Here is a 20,363-nt window from a genome sequence, read left to right as displayed (position 1 = left end):
GTTTTGCTTTTTTTTCATAATTAGTATTCTTGGATTTTGTTTCACAAATGAACAAAAAAACATGAATCTACCTCATATAGAAATTCATTCAATTTGGATGAGCTAGGAATCTTATTGTATACCAAGATATTTAAAGTAGATATCAAATGTTGTTAATTGTCACACAAGCATATCGTTAGGTGTTTACGATCTTAAACAAGTTAACCCAATAATAGACATTAATTAAATATAATTTTATAATAAATTAAAGTTTAATTTATGACTCACGTAGTTATAATTCAGATTATGTATGATGATATCAGCTTAATACATAATATGAAATTCTTAATTAACCAAGCTAGACTAGACATTGACAATGATGGTAAGAGATACCATGAAGGTGGCAAATGGAAACCAAACTAGAGTAAAATAGTTTCGCTTGATTTCATGTGTTGCGCCATTTATTGAAGATGTATGAAGGGTCATATACTCATATGTCAATTAAGGCTAGCTATTTTACAATTTCATCTTGCCCAATTCGGACTTCAATTGCCCGGACATTTATTCTCAATCATGTTTGTAGAGGGATTTAACTCCAAATTGGTTAACTTTTTCATACAATCTCTTTAACGATTCTTTAGTTTGATGAAATAATAGTTCCATACGATCTCGCTGGATTAGGATGTGTTTTGCCTAGTCATTTGTTCTCATTCAAGTTTGTAAGTACAAACTCGTGGAATTCTATACGGAAAAAACTTGCGTATAACCTAATGTGTACTTGCACGTCCGAAATCTCTCTCATTTGCCTATTTTTTACAATATAAATAAAAAATTTAAACCATTCAAAAGTTAAATAAACCAATAAAGATCATCTTTGTAAAAAATTGATATAAACAAAAGTCATTTTCATAGTCGATTGCATCAAATAAATTGACAACTGATCATGAGACTACTAACTTTCACCATGACTGTTCATTTGTTTGATGCAATCGACTAAATAAATGATTTTTTACACAAATGATCTTTATTGATAAACTAAAGTTTTGAACGGTTAAAATCATATATTTCATATGTTCCCGAATTGTGCAAATAAGAGAGAGTTCATATGCATATATACATACTTGGTTGTACGCAAGTTTTTTCCATTCTATAAACCAACATGTTTCAACCCTACTAATCACAAGAACGCCAATCACACATGAATGCTTTCAATTCTTTCATCTCACCAATAATAAAAGATTACCCTTGAGATTGAAGGTGACTCTACTCTGGTCATTAGCTGCTCTCATAATGAATGCTCTCCTCCGTGGTCGATTAAATATATCATTAGAGATATTAAAGATCTCATTGGAAGATTCAAAGATGTGAAGATTTCTCATGCCTTTAGAAAAGCTAACTTCCTTGCTGACGTCATTGTCAATGTTGGTCTTTCTCTACCCTCTCCTACTACTTGGCATGGAATTCCTCCACATGCTGGTTCTGCTCTTCTTCTTCATCTTTCCATTGTGGGGCGCTCTAGGGGTGGCTTTGTGTAATTTCCTTTTCTTTTCAAAAAAAAAAAAAGATTACCATACTCCTCTTCTTTGCAATTATATATATGTACAAACCCGTACAAATATATTAGGATATATAAATGATACATCTACTTCATGACCAAAAACACTCTAGCCTGTCTGATCCGAATTACATGTCTAATTAATTTAGTAAGCCAATCTACGAGAGTTCAAGCAATCTAGTTAGGCTAGCTAGCTCATGCATGTCCTCACAGAAAGGTTGGTCAATCGCACCAAGTATGTAGTTATGATGTGTATGTACTTGGTGGCAGTGCCTCAATCTGCTACACTTACCTCAATCTGCTACACTTACATAGAGTTTGAGCTGGCAATATGCATTACAGTGAATACCAGGCTCACCGGACTGAGGTGTCTCCTCTAGGTCTCATCATTTAGCTCGCGAAAGCCCGCAAGTCCGATGAGTTTTTACTCGGTCTGTGAGAAAGCCCGCCAAAGCCCGTTTCTGTAGTTAGAGGGTCGGGTTTAGTTTAGAGGTTTGAAACCCGCCCCAGTCCGTGGACCCGGCCAGCCAAAAACCCGTCAAAAAATAAAATATTATGCATGCATATAATATATTATACGTATATCAATTATATGTCTTTTTGATAATAATTATACATAAAATATTATATATGTTAATAATACTAAATTTTATATTTTATATTTTTTAATATTATAACTTTATACTATATTTGAAATAAAATTGTAGCATTATGAAACAAGTATATGAAGTAAACTTCTCGGGATTAATCGACACCAGCTGATGTTATTGGTACTAATATTTAGGGACCTTGTTAAAACTTCATCTAATTCAGACCTCATATGACTGTCAGAATATCCGATAAACCAAAAACACCACTAATATGCCCTAAGGGATGACCCATTACCAGGATACGAAAGTCAAAAGCCGTTTGCATATATGAAATCATCTAATTTTTGTCACTGATCATGCACGGTCGCACCGAGGAAACTCATTTGGCAAAACCCCGGTCAATGAGGTTTTAATGTCAAAATACTTCTTTTTTTGTTAACTGTAGGTACGGACGGTCAAACTATGTCCAAAATGGATGAAATTTTTACGGGGTCCCTAAATATATATACTGATCACATTTGCTGGTGTCGATCGACCGTATTTAGAACCGGAGTTGTCGATCGACCGTATTTAGAACCGGAGTTGTCTACTAATGTATCATAACTTTTTATACTATGTTTAAAATAAAACAATCGCATTATGAAGTGACTATATGAAGGAAACATCTCGGGATTAATCGACACCAGTTAATGTGATCTGTATTTATATTTAGTGACCCTGTAAATATTTCATCTAATTCGGACCTCGTTTGACCATCAGAATTTCCGGTAAACCGAAAACACCACTAATATTCCCTAAGGAAGGACCCATTAAAAAGATTCGAACGCCGAAAGCCGTTTACATATCTGAAATCACCTAATTTTTGTTATCTATCGTGCGTGGTCGCACTGAGGAAACCCATTTGGCAAAACCCCGGTCAATGAGGTTTCAATATGTCAAAACGACTCTTTTTTTTGTTGACCGTAGGTACGGACGATCAAACCATATCCAAAACTGATGAAATTTTTACGGGTTTCTCACCACAATACATAAAAACTACTTGAGCAGAAGGGCCAACAATTGCACCACCTGAATATACATAGCGATATATACGGGCATTCTGAAGACCAGTGGCCTACTTTCTTCAGACATATATGACAACACTTATCTTCTGGGTGATGAGGCACCCTAGATGTTTCCAACTCGCAACACTCGCTTCTTGCATCTTTTAACCTTTCCTGCTTGAGCTCTGACCAAACCAAAAATTAAGAATTAGTGGTGACGGCATGAAAACAACTACACATAGATATCATCATATCGGTATCAATTTTTCATAGTAAAAGGTACTGAAACATTTTGTTGATAAAACTGAAAAATATAGAACGTACTACAAATTAACTAGCCGGAATGACATTAATGGACCCAAACAACAAACATATATTTAAAGGCAAGCCAAAAGTGATCTTTGTGGTAGATAGCCTTTAACAATGCCCTTTTAGCCCTTAACTTAAGGGGGTTGGAGATAAAAAGGGTTAAATGAGAGTCTTTTAGCCCTTAACTTGGTTGGGTTGGAGATGGCCTAAGTCTCATTTCTTTAGGATGATCTCCCCATCCGGTGTGTGGGTTAGGGTTTGGTGTTGCTTACAATATGTTTCTTTTATGAATCCTCCTCTTCATATATATATAGACCCACGACCCGAACGACTCTAAACAAAGAGAGCACGACTCTAAACAAAGAGAGCGCATGCATACCCTTATATAAGGCCAGTTTCGGTCCCGTTTAAAATCTAGATTATTAGATTTTGTATTAATTTAAAACTGGTAAAAGTGTTTGGTGAATCAGCCGATTTCTAAATCTTCTAATTTCTAATGCAGCTTATAATCAGATTATGAAAATTGTAAAATAAAGTTTTTAGATGCAACTGCTAGGACGGAGAGCAATTGCAAATTTGAAAATACCAATTGTGTTGTTAGGACTCTTGAAAACAAATTTTACCAAACACCTAACAAATTAATTTCTCATCTGATTATTCAAAACACACAGCATAAACAACTCATTTTATATAATCACCTCGGGGCCAAAGTGGGCCATAGTTTCTAAGTAGCACGAGGACTCACGATTTTGTAGCAACTAGCCATATGAAGGAAGGTTCCAGGTTGGAGACGTAAAGAGTTTCTTATTTCTATTTGGAAACCGACCTAACCCCTCAGAGAAGTACCTTGTTGTATAAGGGGACGTGACATACTCGCATATAAAGAGGTGCCCTAGAGATCGAACCAATTACCAGATACCAACCGACAACACAAATCGATCGTTTACTTCCAAAAACCATCATGTTGTATTGCTCCGAATGCTGCTTTCAGACCGACGTGGTGTTCGACCACTCCACGGGCGACGCCGTTTGCAACAGCTGTGGCTTAGTGCTGGAGTCCCACTGCATCGACGAGACCACCGAGTGGAGAACATTTGACGACAGTAACCACGACCCTAACCGTGTTGGTGCAGCCACCAACCCTCTGTTGTCCGGTGGCGGACTCTCCACCGTCATGGCCAAGCCCAATGGAGAGGTCCTCCGTGGTCTGAATAACGATCCAGACCGGGGCTTGATAATGGCCTTCAAAACCATCGAGACCATGTCTGATAGGTTAGGCCTTGTTCCAACCATCAAGAATCGGGCAAATGAGATGTACAAGATTCTTGAAGATCGAAAGTGGAGCAAGGGGAGAAACCTAGATGCATTATTGGCTGCTTGCTTATACATTGCTTGTACACAAGAAGAGAAGCCCAGAACTCTCAAGGAGATCTTCTCCGTCGCAAATGGAGCCTCAAAGAAAGAGATCGGCAAAGCGAAGGAGCACATAATGAAGCAACTCAAGTTATCAGAGATGACACAACAGGAAAAGCATACTGGGGACTATATGAGGCGATTCTGCTCCGCTCTTGGCTTGAACAATCAAGCGATCAAAGCAGCTCAAGAAGCTTTACACAAGTCACAAGAATTTGATATAAGAAGGAGCCCAGTATCGATAGCCGCAGCTGTGATTTACATCCTCAGTCAGCTATCAGATGACAGTAACAAGAAGCCTCTTAAAGATATCGCTGCCGTTACAGGAGTAGCACCAGCAACTATCAAAGGTTCATACAAAGACCTTAGTCCTCATGCATCTGAAATAATACCAAACTGGTATAGAATATATTTGTCGGGCTGATTAAGTGTAGATAATATTAGACTTTATCTAACGAGAGTTTTTCCTTGTACGTATTAAACTAGAATCTATGAACAACCCAGATTTATAGGTTTTGACTGAAGTTTCAGTATCTTTAGATCATTAATAGCACCAACAAAGTCAGGCAACGACCTTAGCCCTCCCGAATCTACTATGACACCTACTAGCTAGTAGTACCTAGAATTGTCAAATTGGCTAATATCCAATTGGCCCAGGAATGTCGTCACTGATTGATGCAGAATTTTACATTGAAGCTTTGCACGATCTTTACCTCAAACCAAATAGCACAAAAGATGAAGTACTAACCAGATGAATTGTATAATACGTCGTTCTGTTACCATCACAGAGCATTACTGAACATGCAAATTGCGAGACAACACAAATTAAATACAGAACATGCTGCGTACCATTCTTTTTGGCTAATTAACAGTTTAACTGAACTAATTCTAATAGTTTTAAGATACATCAAATCCAGCGTCAACTATTGAATGCCAGAACTAGGTCTGCAACTTTAGCTAACTCTAAGAAGTACAAGAATACAACAAGAGATGAAATGGTCTAATCCTTTGTCTCCAAGAGTACTCCCCTATCAAGGGATTGCAACACTGAATGGAATTATCAAGGCATGTCAGGCATCAATGAATCTGATGTCAAAAGTCTGGGGATTAATCTGCCACACATTCAAGGCTGCATATTCCTCCAAACATTCTTTCAGTTGGGCTTCACTGTAACCCTGTTTAAAGTATCCATTGGAGTTAAAAAAAGATCATCAACTTTTTGTACGTTACAGATGCCTTGAACAGTTGAGGTTTATATAAAAACTAACCTTTCTAGAAATCCAATTCAGTGCATGTGCATAGCTCACATCCAGCCTATTTGTCCTGGAAGCTTCATCACGCAGAATTGAATAGATATCGGAGATAGCATCCAGGCCAGATCTCTGTCGATCGTCCGAGTATAAAGAGAACTTCGACATCTGCATTAGCCTGAGCGACTCATCCACGTCACTCTGAGCAACTGTTTCAGAGAATCTGAGTCTTGCTAGTGCCTGCAATTAAAGAAATTAGTTTCGACCCATTCTTTTTCCTAGCAAATTAGTTTCACATTTCAAATAGTCAATACTAATACCCTAAAAAGCAGCTGGTTTCGTCGATTTACTTGAAAGTTAAAGAGGGATTTGCTAAATACAGCTCTACCGTACTAGATCTATTGCAGTAATTGGATGGCACTCACTGTGAGATACATTTAATGCGTAAAAACAAAAACCATACAAAGGACCTAATGTTCACACAATGGGTGACAGTTTTAAGGCAGTCCTCATCCCATTAAATGTGTATAAGCCAGCAATGATAAAAATATTTCCCTTTTATAATTATCCTCAAAATCTGATTGCGCACTACGATCTCATTTCTTGCACATGAAACCCAAAAAGGCACTTGTTGGGGACAGTTCTCATTCAATGAAGCTAAACTTACAAAACCATAAAACAAATGAATAACTAGACTTACAGCTGATATGCGAAGAATGCTGAGCAGAGTTCTCACAGTCGTATAGGAGTGGGGCGCATTAGATTTAGCTTCTTCTTGCCGAATTGCAGAGTAGGCACTTGCAATGTACTCCTCAAGTTCCGGTGGGATAGAAGGAGACAATCTTCTTGCAGCAGATATATATGCACTGGAAGACAAAATGTGAGATAATTATCATAAAAGAAATCCCACTTAACAAAATACTTGCAGCTGGAGATTTATGGAGAGTTACAGAAGTGATGTGCTAAGAAAGATTATAAATTAACAGTGAATATCATAAAATACTTCTTCATGTTTTGCTCTCTGTGTCAAGTAATTAACTTACCGAAGAACAGATGGTTCAAGTGGAGTGAAGCCAAGAGCTGGAGACTCTTTATTCTGGTGGACATAGACAATGTGCCTAGCCATCTCGAGGTCACTATCCATATCTGCCCGATCCAGGATCAACCAGAGAAGATCAAATCGTGACAAAAGGGCTGGCGGAAGATTAATGTTTTCAGCTGGAGTTCTACGTAGGTCATATCTCCCCCTTCAAGACAACATATGATGACTATAGTAAGACTTTGCATAGTGAAAAGATTATAATTTTAACTAACATAACTGTCTGCAGTAGAAAACTTCCCACATCTTAAGAGCAATATGATGCAATTGAGAAACATAGGAGAATTATCCTATATACTAGATTATGTAAAAAGGTTTGTACCATGCTGGATTAGCTGCAGCAAGTACAGCAGTTCTTGCATTCAAAGATGTAGTTATTCCAGCCTTAGCAATGCTGACAGTTTGCTGCTCCATAACTTCATGTATCGCTGTACGATCCAATTCATCCATCTTGTCAAACTCATCAATAGCACAAATGCCCATATCAGCTAGCACCTGAAACAAGTTGATTCTTCTATTATCTAAGACTCAGAACCCATGTTCTATTTAACACCAATCAGAACAGAAGTAAAGTAGAAAATAATGAGTCAATTAGGGATTTGAATTCCAATTAATTTCAGATTGGCTTCTATAACCTGGTTAATGTGGCACTTTAGAAAGAAAGAAAAAATTGAATTCTGAACTACACATTATTATTGCCTAGCTATGTTTGTACTTCTCTCTCTCTCTCTCTCTCTCCCTCTCTCTCTCTTCTCTCCCACACTTCTGTTCATTCTGCAGGAAAACCACAGGTTTGAAGAATTGCAATAACTATTCTAACTTTCTGCAGCCTTTTCCACTGATGCAAATCTGAAGTTAAACAGGCAAGGTGATTTCTTTTGAGATATGGCAACAACTTGACAGTCTGAGTCACCAAGCATGTCACAAGTTTTAATTCTTATACTCTGTTTCACTTAAATAGCATGTGAGAACTACCATGAAACAAGATCACACCATATACACTGCAAATATATATATATATATATATATATATATATAATCTTACCAATGCTCCTCCTTCCAGGACCATTTCATTTGTGACCGGATCTTTCTGAACAGCAGCAGTCAGACCAACTCCGCTACTTCCTTTACCAGTTGTATAAACTCCCCTGGGTGCTACATTAATTATGTGTTTAAGAAGCTGACTTTTTGCAACTCCAGGATCACCCATCAGGCAGATATGCAAATCTCCTCTAATCTGAAATGTCAAAGGAGATATATCAAGAAACTGTGTAGTAATCTTTCAAAAAAAGAAATTCTATAGTCAGTACATTTTATGCATGTAAATGTGATCTTGAGAATCACCTATACTAAAAAGAAACTCAGGTTGAAGAGTGAACCTCAATCATATTAACCACAACAATTAACCAAGACCCAAACGAGGCAACTCAAGGAAAAAGGAGGGGACAGTTTAAAATTTTCAAACGTCTCAAAGGTGCAAGCTTAGTACAAAATTTTCCAACAGTAATTGGGTTAGATGGTACTAATGAGAAAGTACCTTCATTCCATCCTTCAGTTTCCTGTGAGGGGCACCCACTAGGAGCAGAAGTAGAGCCTTCTTTATATCTTCATGACCATAAATCTCAGGTGCCAATGATCGTGCCAGCTTATTGTAAATGTCCCCATCATCAGCTAAGCTTCTAATTTGTTCTTCCTCATCCCCTCTAAGCTCATACCTGCAGTAGAACAAAACTCAGTACACACATCTTCTGTCAAGTGCAAAGATTTATCTCAGGTAAGAAAAACAGCTCCTATTTTACCAAAAACTGCACCAAGGCACCAGATGAACTTCATACCAAAAAATTAAAGGGACAACATTATGGAGTTGATAATGGATGTGCTAAAATTAATTTAATAAATTACAAAAGTACACATGTCCTGTCTTCTGTAAATTTACAGCTGATAAAAGAGTATAACAGATAATTAAACCAAGAGTTGAGGATGAAAAGTGGCTTACTCTTCATATTTTTTCTTATAGTGTGTAACAGACATGGCTTCTAAGTATGTATCTGCCACTAGGCCAGCTCGCATTGCTCTAAAACCAGTGTATGGGATAGGGAGAAATATGCCAGATAATTCAACAACATCACCTGGAGCTACCTGAAAACCAAATTTTAAAGAACATAGTACGTAATCAGTTAGGGATTCACGGAGAAGAAGACAGTCAGCACTCTTTTTTATCGTGCAAAAAAGTAAACTGGGAACTCACACTTTCACTCCCGTAAAGGGGATACAGTTCAAAGCTTGAAGTGTTTTTCTTGCGGTTTCATAGTAAAAACAAAACAATACAAAATAACAACTGAGTTCACCCTATGAAATTGACAAAAGAACCAACCTTTCTTGTGAGTTCACCCCTGAAGTGAACAGTCATTGTCCGAGGAATATGGCCTTTTGGGACATGTTCCGCCAACTCTTGTATCTTGGCCTGCAATTAATGATGATATACACCAGTAAAATTTTTGTAGAAGCAATAATATACGAGTAAATTTGATAAACCAAACAGATTCCCTTCTAGTTATCACATAATTTATGATTGAGGCAGAATAACATATAAACCTCTTGAAACTTCAAAAACTTTGATGCCCTGAGTTGGAGAATAAGGTTCCCCTTCGTTTTGTTAATACTGCAACGCCTTGATGGGCACTGGAACAGAGGCATAAAGATTCGAGCAGTTACTTCCTGTCAAGCAAAATAAGAAATCATGAGTCAACAAATGTGGCTTTAATGGAATAGACCGGAGTATACACCCTGTTGTATCAAACAGATAATACTCCATGGAGTGAAAGAAAAAGAATGTTCAAACATATGAAGCTAGTTCTGTAAACACAGATGCTAGCTTTATATCATGGCAATCAAAGGGATTAACATTATATCATGTATGAGGGATATAGGAGACAAAATTTACATCAGTACAAAAAGTTTTCACAACAAATCTTCTTATTTACTGAGGAAAGTCGGTATATATGAGATAGGTGTGTCCTTAATCACCTGGTAAATCTCAAAACCGCATTCTTCGCACGTGTAAACAGCAACCTGCATCAATGGCTTAACATCCGAACATCGTGTCACAATACCAGATATTCTCACAAGCTGACCAATATATGAAGCCTTAACCTCCCTTATGGTAAACGGCTGCCCCTTTGAAGACGCTCTTATGTAAACTTCACTGCAATACGCACGGAAGAAAAGAAAATTAGAAATTATGTAAAACTTGAGCTACACATAAGAGGTACTGCATTTGCATCCGACAAAAGTTAAACACATCTAGTACAGGTCGTAAAAATGGACTACTGAGGCATAAAATAGCTATAATACAGATGAACTGATGATTCTAACTAAAAAAAACAAAGATGAGTAAGGGATATAAAACTGACAAGTAGCGCTTGATTTCGGGAGGCATCTTCTGATGAGGATCAGCACCATCCACATTGTCGGGTCCGTCATCAGACCTTTGAGTCATCAAGATGTCATGATCATCATCATCCATAAAGTCCTCGGTGCGCTGGGGCATGAGGTCATCAATAGCATCAGCGAAAATACCAACATATCGGCGCGTGTTTTCAGTAACCCGTCTACTGAATTCTTCATCGAAATCCTGGTACTGCATTTGACCAAATCCACAATTGACTCACAAACAAACAGAAGCAACACAAGTTAACCCTAAATCGAGACTGAATTTTGTCGGAACTTACATTAAACAAGTCCTCAAGATCAATCTGGATCGCCCGGAGTTTGCGGTTCGCAACTTGTTGCTGAAAAATAGCAGACAATTAAGATTCAATTTTTTGGGTTTAGTAGAGCGGAGGTGGGTAATGAGCAGAATGAGAAGAAGAGAGAAGGCTCACGAGGATGCTCATGTACTTGGGTTGCCCAATCGCGTCGGCGAAGTTGGAGAGGAATTCCTTGGCTAGCGCTGTCGGCGACAGAAACCAAAGTGAGGAAAATGAAACCGGAGAATGAATCGAGAGGGATGAGGGAAGCAAGAAATTACCCTTGTCGGCGTCGAAGTTGAGGTCTTTCATGTCGGCGGCGGCGGCGGAGACACTGAGGAGAGAGTGAGACTGAGAGTGTTTTTGTTTTTTTTTTTTGTTTTGGGGTTAGAAAAGGGAGAGACTCAGATTTGGCGGCAAATCACCAGATGGGGATCACTTTTTGGCGGGAAAATAAGAGTCACAGTCACCAGTTTTAGCCCCCGCTTTTTTTTTTTCTTGTTACACCCGCTTTTTTGTTTTTGTTTTTATTACATTCAAGACTGATATGTGTTGTTTGCTTAATTGATCTATCCTCATCAATCATCATGCCAAAATAATAATAATAATAATAATATAGAATAGCAGGGGCTTGATCTTGATCTGCTTGACCTTCTGCTGATTGCCTACTGGAATAATAAATATGTAACTTGAAAAAGCATGTATATTATGCTCTGTAGTCCGTTGAATAATATGAATGTGTTTAATTGTCTCGGACATATGTAGCTCTGTCGGGTGGTTGATCAATTGGATACTACGATCAAGCTCTGTAATCTCTATAAGCAAGTAGCAATTGACCATAATTGGGAACAAATAGGGGAGGTTCAAATTAGTGTTTACTGTCATTTCACAACAAGACTTGTTATATATCCTGCAGTCTGAATCCATTTTGAAGACTTCTAGCACTTTCAACTCCAGCCTGAAACACTCCACAGCCAAGCTTAGGATCTCACTTTAAAGCTGAAGCATCAAACTTAGTACACAAGGTAAGCCGATGGGATGGGAGGGTCACAAATGTTTCTGCACCTTTCAATATCATGGAGAAAGTGGTTTCTGTTCCTTGCTTTTTGCCAACTTCGCTTGTATAAGTCTGTCCAAGATAGGGGGCTCTAAAGGAGTTGGGTCAAGACAACGCTCCGCAGTTGCAACAACCACCTACATTCAGCAAAAGAATCCACAGATATTAGGTCTACCAAACTTCTAAGCCTTCGTAAGCGAGTTTGAAATCCTGAGAAATACAACTAGCATCAATCCCTCATAAAAAAGGAGCTTGAGAGTTCAAATGTTCAACATGTAGAAGAGATAGGTTTCTTATACCTCATCTAGCAAAAAGTCAATGGCAGCTTCATCTTCTGCCATTTCCTTTATAGGAGTCCTCATAAACTGAACGTCCAACTGAACTTGCTGGAATCCACTTCGACTAAACGTTTGGAGTCTGACAAATTCTTGCAAGCTTTTAAGCCCCAGTTTTACCACAGTTGTTAAAACTGACCCCTGCAATTTGCAAGCAGCCTCAGTTCATACTACTCTACCAGTATCAGTATTAAATCCAACAGGTACCACATTACCTGTGTAAACTCCACTTTAGTAAAAATTTCAACTTTTTGCTTGAACAATTTTGCTAGATGGGTTTCCAAAAGCTGGCTCCTTGCCCTTTGGGTATTTGACCGACTCAATTTCTCCTCAAGTAATGGATTACTCCGTGATGAGGTAGTGCTCCCAGTGCTGTCAGCCCTACGATGTCTGCGGAGACCTTCAGGTAAAATCTGCTTAACCTCTCTCCCTATTCCTTCCAACTAGCACATTAGACAAGGAGATAAGTTACCAAATGAAAATTCCTTGCAACCTTTTTCTTTTAGGAGTACATAGTTTCACTCAGAATTACATTTATTTATTTCATGGCAGAGAATACAATTGGGGAGAGGAAACAACAAGTACTTACCTCGTGAAGAAATAAATCAACAAACATGCTAACTTCTCGCGGCTCCTTGTGCTGTGAAAATGTCAAATAATATGAACAAATTACAAATTTTATACTGATAGTCACCACCATTTCTTATAATCCAGTACCCATGCCAGCAATTTCCCTCTCCGCTTTTGGAATACTGCCAAACAGAAAGCATACCTTGATCCAAACTGTTGCTGTAAACTTCCTCTTCTGGAGAACTGATATCCTTTGAGTTGTCATTTTGATGTACTGAAACGGACCCGATCAAGACATTATGTAACCATATGTCTGTATAACTAATAGATTAACTCAATCTTATTCAATGGTAGTAGCTCAGCAAATAATGAACAACCTAACAAATTCAGAGATCAATTAAGTTTTGAATTCATACAAGGTGCAGGAACTTTTCACCAGCTGACCGGAAAATCCGACAGATCTCTCCTGGAACAAAGGCAGGCCCATCATAGCGTCTGACACCACCACCAGAAAAGGAAGCACCTATTTCCTGACAATGAGAGGATGAAAATTCAACACAGGACCCTGGAAAATATCACTTTAGTACTGAAACTAATAAAACATAAAGTGCGTCATTAGTAATAATCTACTTGCCTCAGTGATTCTTGGGATGGCATTTTGTTCTATGAAAAGTGACATTTGGGCCAGCACAAGGACAAGCCCTGCCAGAACTTTGTCATCTAGTATTCCCTCCGTCAAACCTTGATCTTGACTGGCTGAACTATGCCTGCTTGATAGCAACACAAAGTGACCATCAAGTGCCCTGAAGAATTCCTGAAACCCTTCTTGGACCCAATCAGTAATTGAGTCTCTCAGTTTAACTAGTAGGCCCAAATCATCGTCGAGAAGTTGGCGGAAGTCCTGAAATAGAATGATACAATGATTACATAAGCATTCACTTGCCCAGCCTCCCTTCTTTATGATAAGGAAAGAAAAAGAAAAACAAAGGCTGTAGTTTTGTTTAAGAAGCTGAAGACAAGCAGAAGGGACTGTTCATTTTGGGTATTACAGCATACAGTTGGTGACAACTGCCCATGTTTCACAAACCAACAGAATGTAGTTACAGCATTTGTATAGTCACCATGTATATCCAAGCACAACATCGGAGATGCATGTGCAAGCATAAAATTACACAAGTTATATAGAACACGTATGCAAGTGTAAATTAGAATGAGACACATCTGAGAACTTACCTACATCTGTGGTGTCCTGCATAACTAAATGTGGTAAAAAAAACCGTTAAACTGCATACTACCTACATTACCACTAACCAGTAAGACATTCATGCTGCCTTGGAGAACAGCCTTTTTTCCACCCTCAAGAGCAACCTGCAAGGAATTATCTTCTCCGCTACTCTTTTGTCTAATTTGGACCTTTTTGAGGGCATCTGAAAAAGTCAAGCAGATTCAACTCAAGAGCTTTTCTTTGGACTAAAAAAGTTCAAAAATTTTCAACCAAGAACCTTCCTGTCATCAGAATGAGAGAGAGAAGATAACTATATATATAGAGAATGAGAGTGTTAATGATTAGAGGTCAAATAATAATGCATATCAAGTTATTCTCTTTTATGAGATTCTGCCACTAAAAGTTATATTATTGTATTTGTACAGTTGAATAGATAACTCGATATGTACAGCAATCCTGAAAAACGAAAATGGTAGTTGAGGATCTAGCAGAACAAGATGTGAGGAGAGGATAAAAGACTAAGATAAAAAAATTGCTATTGACTGCAATTTGTTGGTACTATAGTTTAGGAAGATGCAAAAAATTAAAAGAATGTATAGATGTTGAATAACATGAATACCTGATATCTCACTTTGGAGATGAGAGAATTTATTGGCAACATAGAATTTGACAGAAATTTGGGCAGCCTGCATCAGTACAGATTACTCTTTTTACTTAAAAGGAAGAGCTCATGCAAATACTTTTTTTTTTTAAATTAAATGGCATTCAAGAAGACCTCAAAAGAATAATCAGTTAGAGCAGCCTCATGTAGCACATCTTCCAACATAAGTATATATTTCCATATAATTCCTGCAAAGGGACAAGCTTTTGGTTTAACATTTCAAGGGAATCTTCTAAGGTTGATAAAGCTACAAGAATAGCAATTTCAATCTCATTGGAGAGTTTGGGGGGAGGGGGAGGGGGGAGTTACCTGCAGTGAATGGTGGGAAGTTACAATCTGTTGAGCAGAAAACTTTTCTTCTAGATTTAAATTTTGACTTTGTCATTGCAAAAGCATACCCCTTATATATTATAAATTAGTCCAAAATAATATAAGTGCGAGGGTATTCATGTTCTTTCACACCCACTTTGATTGACTTAGTATAGATACATTTAACTCCTCATTTTTCAAAAAAAAGAGGTTGGCGATTTAAGAGGAGCAAGCAAAATTCATGAATGGAAATTCTAGAGAAGAAGAAGCAAAATTACATATAAAGATAATGAGACAGCTGAATAGTTGACAGGTATTAGTGTTAAAATTTCCATTTGCTTTAGCGACAAGGTAGACAAAAACCAATATTAAGATTGGTGTCACAGCACAGAGATAGTACTTACGAAGTACACCTAGTAGATCTGCTGACCAAACTTGTTTCTTTATGTAGTCCTCAGTGGTTGCAAAGTGCCTATGGAAACAAACATAGATTACAATCAATGAGTACATTGTTCCCCAAGTATAAATATTCAATTGTAGAACCACGTGCTCCTGACCTGGTAACCAAGTCTTGTGCAAGTCTGGTTAGTTGGTTATCCGAATCGGGAAATATTGCCCGATAGGCACGAATAGCCTCCGCAAACTCACGAACAGATGCCTAAATTTAGTTGATGATGGAAGCATCAGTACCGCAATTTTAAGGTGGCAGAGATAGTATGCAGCATGAGTCAGGAGATTTCAAAAAGAATTCAAACAGAAAACTGAATGCATTTTGAAGTGCATAGCAGCCTTTATTACAACTATGTATGGAACCATCAACTTCTAGATTTAACTAATTGACCTACTGGGACCTCTGAAGGTTTTAAAGTGCTCTAGGGAAAGAAGGCAAAAAAACTCTTTTACCATATATAATTCTAGCAAGTGATTCTGGATAGTCTCAAATGTCACAGAGGGGGTCTCTGGAGAACTAGCCAACAAAGATTACCAATAAATTCTTTTAATCTGTTGCCTACGTCAATATGTATATTAAATAAAGGCCAAAGACTATACAGCCAAGCATCATGTAGTTAAACTGAATTTGAACACAATGGTGCATGTTCGTTGAAGAATTGTGGTCAGTGCTTTTATAGGTTCCTTTTAGGTTCAAGTCATCACACACTATTTGCCAAAGATAAGAAAGGAAAAGAGATCATGAATCCGAAATACTCACCTCATGAGCAGTGGCAGGAGCTGGATCTGTAGAAGGGTGATTTGAATTCACTGACGCATTACCAACCTCTTCAATGTTAAGCTGCAGGTCAGCAACAGACTGTTCCAACTTTTCAAGCAGTTTCACCTTTAAGCTATCAACCTGCCAAGATATGCAATATTTTTCCTTAAATGCATCAAGTCAGAAAATATCAGCAATGTATTATAAATTTATATGGACCCATAAAAAAAACTTAATCAGTTACTAATAAGCAAAGAGAAAAAGGATGAGTTGGTTTCTGAAAGTTCTATTTTGAAAAAAAAAAACAATATTGATCAGGATAAAAATGGACGGTCCGCAACAGAGAACAACAACAAACTTTAGAAAGCTATGCACCCTTACTATTAATAATATATTTGCCTGGAGTCAGAACTAGTTAAACAGGGAAGAATAATCTGAATGGACAAATAAATAAATAATAAAACTAGGGCATAAAACAAACAAAAAAGTGCAGTACAAACTGGGAAATCCAATTGCTTAAGAAGCACAGCAGCCTCAGCTCTTGCTTGGATGGATTCAGAATCTGAGAAAAGCTTTCCCTGCAAAGAACAATCAGGCAATCGGTTAGATGAAGTTTCTAGCAAGTAGACACAGTTGCAGTCACCAATTTTTTCTGCATAAAAATTGAAATTTTAAGCATCGACTGTATGCCAATGAAGCTAGAGATGGCTAAAGCTGTCCTCAGTACATAATACTGCTAGGTCAAATCTGTTGAACATCAATCCTTTGATTAATTTACCTTAGATTAATACTCTAAAAGGCCCTAAAATGCAGGAAAGGTTGACAAGTGATATCTTAGCCAGAAATGAAAAAAAAACAGTTATCCCTTAATTCATAAACTTTTCTCATTATCCTAAGAAAGAAGTCCTCGGTCAGAAATACAGCAAGCCCACAAATTCATAGAGCTTCTTTCAGTATTTTCAGGATGTCCAAAGAAGAATCTTACTAAAATACTATATTTATCCCAAAAATTGCTAACATTGCATTCACCTCCCTTATTACTGATGCAGCATTGATGCTCCTAAGCCTCCTATCATGGTGATTCTTACCACTGAAAGAGATGACAGGACCATGAGACACAACTTTCTGAGCTTTAAGCTAGAGCCTTTCACAAAGGGATATCAACTACATAGATAAGTACCTCATTTCTATATCGTGCGTGGAGACTGTTGTATATATCTAATTTATATAGCTAATCACATATCCAATATTAGGGTAATATGCAACTCCTTCAGTGAGTTTTCCAGTAATAATAGTACTACTTAACTTATACTACATTATATATATGGCATTACAAATGCACATCCAGGCCTACATTTGACCATCTAGACACATAAACTACGGAAATTTATCGAAAAAAAAAAACATCCAAGTGTCCAGCTAAGAATCACCAACTTATCAAGAACCCACCAAAGGAAATGGTATAAATGAAGTTTACATTAACCACACAAATACTTTGTGACAAAAAGACATCTATGAAAGGAAAGGACAAATAGACATGTCAAGGGAAAACAAAGATGCTCATCATCAGGACGACTTGTAGAAGAAATTTAATGCATGAAACAAGATAATAAACCTAATGGTTCATGGATAGGCATGAAGCAAGAGAAAAACCAGCAAACCTAGTATGAAGCAAAACTAAAAATACAAACCTGCAAATTCTTTATAATTATGGTGACAGCTTCTTCAGATGCTCGCTTACAATCCTGAAATGAAGAGTCTCCATATGCCTAATAACAAAGTCCCATCCGGAAGAAAAATATCAGAAAGTAACTAAAATTCTAGAGATCTCATATTCAAATTATAAGAGCAGAGAAATTACTTTAAAAATTGGCAATGCACCAGTATAGAACTTGACTGCATCAGCATATGCTTCTGATTTGATACACTTTGTGAGTCTAGCAGGTAGATCGTATATGAACTGCACTTCCACATAAAAAGAAATTTAACTCCCACAAAGACAGACATTAAATTGACCATCAAAGCGCTGTAAATCACATATAATCCTCCAGACCTGAAGCTTGCGAAGAAGATTGCGGGTACGATGCAATTTCTCTATGTGTTCTCGCTTTTCAAAAAGAGAAGTATTGACTCTATCACTCCTAGATTGCACGGACAATATCTGCAACAATTTCCCAGGTAATGGTGACCTATGTTTTACTCATCTGTTCTTAAATCTTTGAAATGAAAAGGATAATGAGTACCTTGTCAAGCAGCTGCTCCATGTTTGCCTCCATGCCCACGATATTACTTTTCATCCTGTTGGGGACAAAAAGAAAGGTTGCACAAATGTCACTATGAAAATTTTCTAAAATTGGTTACCCTATCAACAGCACCGGTAAGAAATAGTCCCATATTGATTGAAATGAAACACGCAAATAAAAACTTCATAAGAAATTTAAAATAATTTATTCACAAAAAAAAAAGATGTTATATATAAATAAATGAAGTTGGAGACTCACTGTTTGATTGTATCGGTTGCGCTGATAAACTTGTTGTAGTTCTCATAAACCAACATCTGTAAGTCGGTGTCGAGATTCTTGATCTCAGCGGCCATTTGAACATGTTTCTGAAGAAGCCCTTCCAAGTTTGAAGTATGTACCTGCAAATTGACACAAAATAACAATTCTCAATCAAAACTATGTATCTTACCCTACCAATTCCATACAAAATGTCAAGTAACTGGATTACACATCCACATTCAAAACTGAGCTTAAACAACAACAGTAATAAGTATCTATGAACCTAAAATTGGATAACAACATATACGAATCGACAGCTAGAACTAGTTGAAATTCAAGAGAGAACGTACGAGAAGATTCATGTACTGATCGGGATCGAAGGAGGTGGTGTTGATGGCGTCGAGAGTGGCGTACTTGGAAGATGAATTGGAGTTTAGGGACGACGTAGAAGGATCTGGAGAGTAGAAGCTCGATAGCAGATCCCTCATTCTCTTCGCCTTGTCGTCCAGAGCCACATCCTCCACCTCCATTCTTCTTCTTCAACAGAAATCGACTCTTCTAGAAGACCTACTAGTTCAGAGAGAGAGAGAGAGAGAGAGAGAGAGAGAGAGAGAGAGAGAGAGAGTTTCAGCCGAGATTTAGACAATTGGCGATGGTGAAGCACTGGACCGGAGTTTTTATCAGTCGCGAATACTACTTAAATGCCAAAACGACGTCGCATAAATAAATGTATATGAAATAAGCATAAACTGTTTGAGAATGAAATACTTGTATATTATTGAATGATATGGGGGCCTATATATAGGCATTTACAACACCACAATCCCGTAGGATTCGGAGTCCTAATCTACTACGGAGATGCTAATCTATCTCCAAACAGGAAACCTATTAGGCTAAGACACACACAAGGGTAGAATAGTAATTCTCCCGGAACACTCCCCCTTGTGTCGCATGCCTAGGTTGCATGGTGCACACATCGTTGCCTCGGTAAAAACCTTGTCAAGCAAAACAAAAACCTCTTGGGTAAAACAAAAGCTTGATCGAAGGGAAAAAGAGCACAACGCACCAACTACTTAAGGATCTTAACATGTGATGTAGACTCCCCCTGAAGTCTACCAAACTCTAGTGTTCCAATAAGCGACGCATGCCAATGCTCTTCACATGTTTCACAAAAGTAGATTTAGGCAAAGACTTGGTGAACAAATCCGCAACATTGGATTCTGAACTCACTTGATTGATCTGAACATTCAAGAACTTCTGTTGTTGAACGTTGTAGAAGAACTTAGGCGAAATATGCTTGGTGTTGTCTCCCTTGATGAAACCTAACTTCGTCTGCTCTATGCAAGCAGCATTATCTTCATAAATGCACGTAGGTTGATCAGTTGTAGAGATTAATCCACAAGAATCACGAATATGGCGAACAAGTGATCGTAGCCAAACACATTCTTTCACTGCTTCATGGAGAGCGATGATCTCCGCGTGATTCGAAGAAGTAGCAACAAGAGATT

The 20,363-nt window shown here is 37.7% G+C and overlaps 3 protein-coding genes across 3 annotated transcripts; 1 reads left to right on the top strand and 2 right to left on the bottom strand.

Annotated features, from left to right (window-relative positions):
• Positions 1-4,411: 4,411 nt before the first annotated feature.
• Positions 4,412-5,313, top strand: LOC126795901 (transcription initiation factor IIB-like). The gene has a single exon (XM_050522628.1). The coding sequence runs from the start codon at positions 4,438-4,440 to the stop codon at positions 5,311-5,313; it is 876 nt and encodes a 291-aa protein (XP_050378585.1). The 5' UTR covers positions 4,412-4,437.
• A 314-nt stretch (positions 5,314-5,627) lies between these two features.
• On the bottom strand, positions 5,628-11,353 carry LOC126794167 (DNA replication licensing factor MCM7). Its single transcript, XM_050520827.1, has 15 exons — positions 11,269-11,353; positions 11,123-11,190; positions 10,970-11,029; positions 10,652-10,878; positions 10,266-10,443; positions 9,834-9,956; positions 9,613-9,702; positions 9,235-9,377; positions 8,776-8,953; positions 8,284-8,475; positions 7,561-7,733; positions 7,183-7,386; positions 6,840-7,005; positions 6,158-6,379; positions 5,628-6,064 (listed from the first exon to the last, which is right to left on the bottom strand). The coding sequence occupies exons 1-15, from the start codon at positions 11,297-11,299 to the stop codon at positions 5,960-5,962; spliced, it is 2,160 nt and encodes a 719-aa protein (XP_050376784.1). The 5' UTR covers positions 11,300-11,353; the 3' UTR covers positions 5,628-5,959.
• Positions 11,354-11,676: 323 nt separating this feature from the next.
• Positions 11,677-19,572, bottom strand: LOC126796457 (vacuolar protein sorting-associated protein 51 homolog). Its single transcript, XM_050523282.1, has 20 exons — positions 19,206-19,572; positions 18,856-18,995; positions 18,598-18,652; positions 18,408-18,515; positions 18,216-18,314; positions 18,046-18,123; positions 16,855-16,932; positions 16,355-16,495; positions 15,702-15,802; positions 15,549-15,616; positions 14,950-15,023; positions 14,794-14,860; positions 14,261-14,376; positions 13,584-13,850; positions 13,366-13,479; positions 13,152-13,223; positions 12,969-13,019; positions 12,595-12,822; positions 12,344-12,520; positions 11,677-12,181 (listed from the first exon to the last, which is right to left on the bottom strand). The coding sequence occupies exons 1-20, from the start codon at positions 19,383-19,385 to the stop codon at positions 12,062-12,064; spliced, it is 2,334 nt and encodes a 777-aa protein (XP_050379239.1). The 5' UTR covers positions 19,386-19,572; the 3' UTR covers positions 11,677-12,061.
• Positions 19,573-20,363: the final 791 nt, after the last annotated feature.

Source organism: Argentina anserina, chromosome 5, assembly GCF_933775445.1.
Source record: "Argentina anserina chromosome 5, drPotAnse1.1, whole genome shotgun sequence".
Taxonomy (NCBI): Eukaryota; Viridiplantae; Streptophyta; class Magnoliopsida; order Rosales; family Rosaceae; genus Argentina; species Argentina anserina.
The sequence above is the reverse complement of the archived record's forward strand: the minus strand, read 5'-3'. Positions and strand labels throughout refer to the sequence as shown.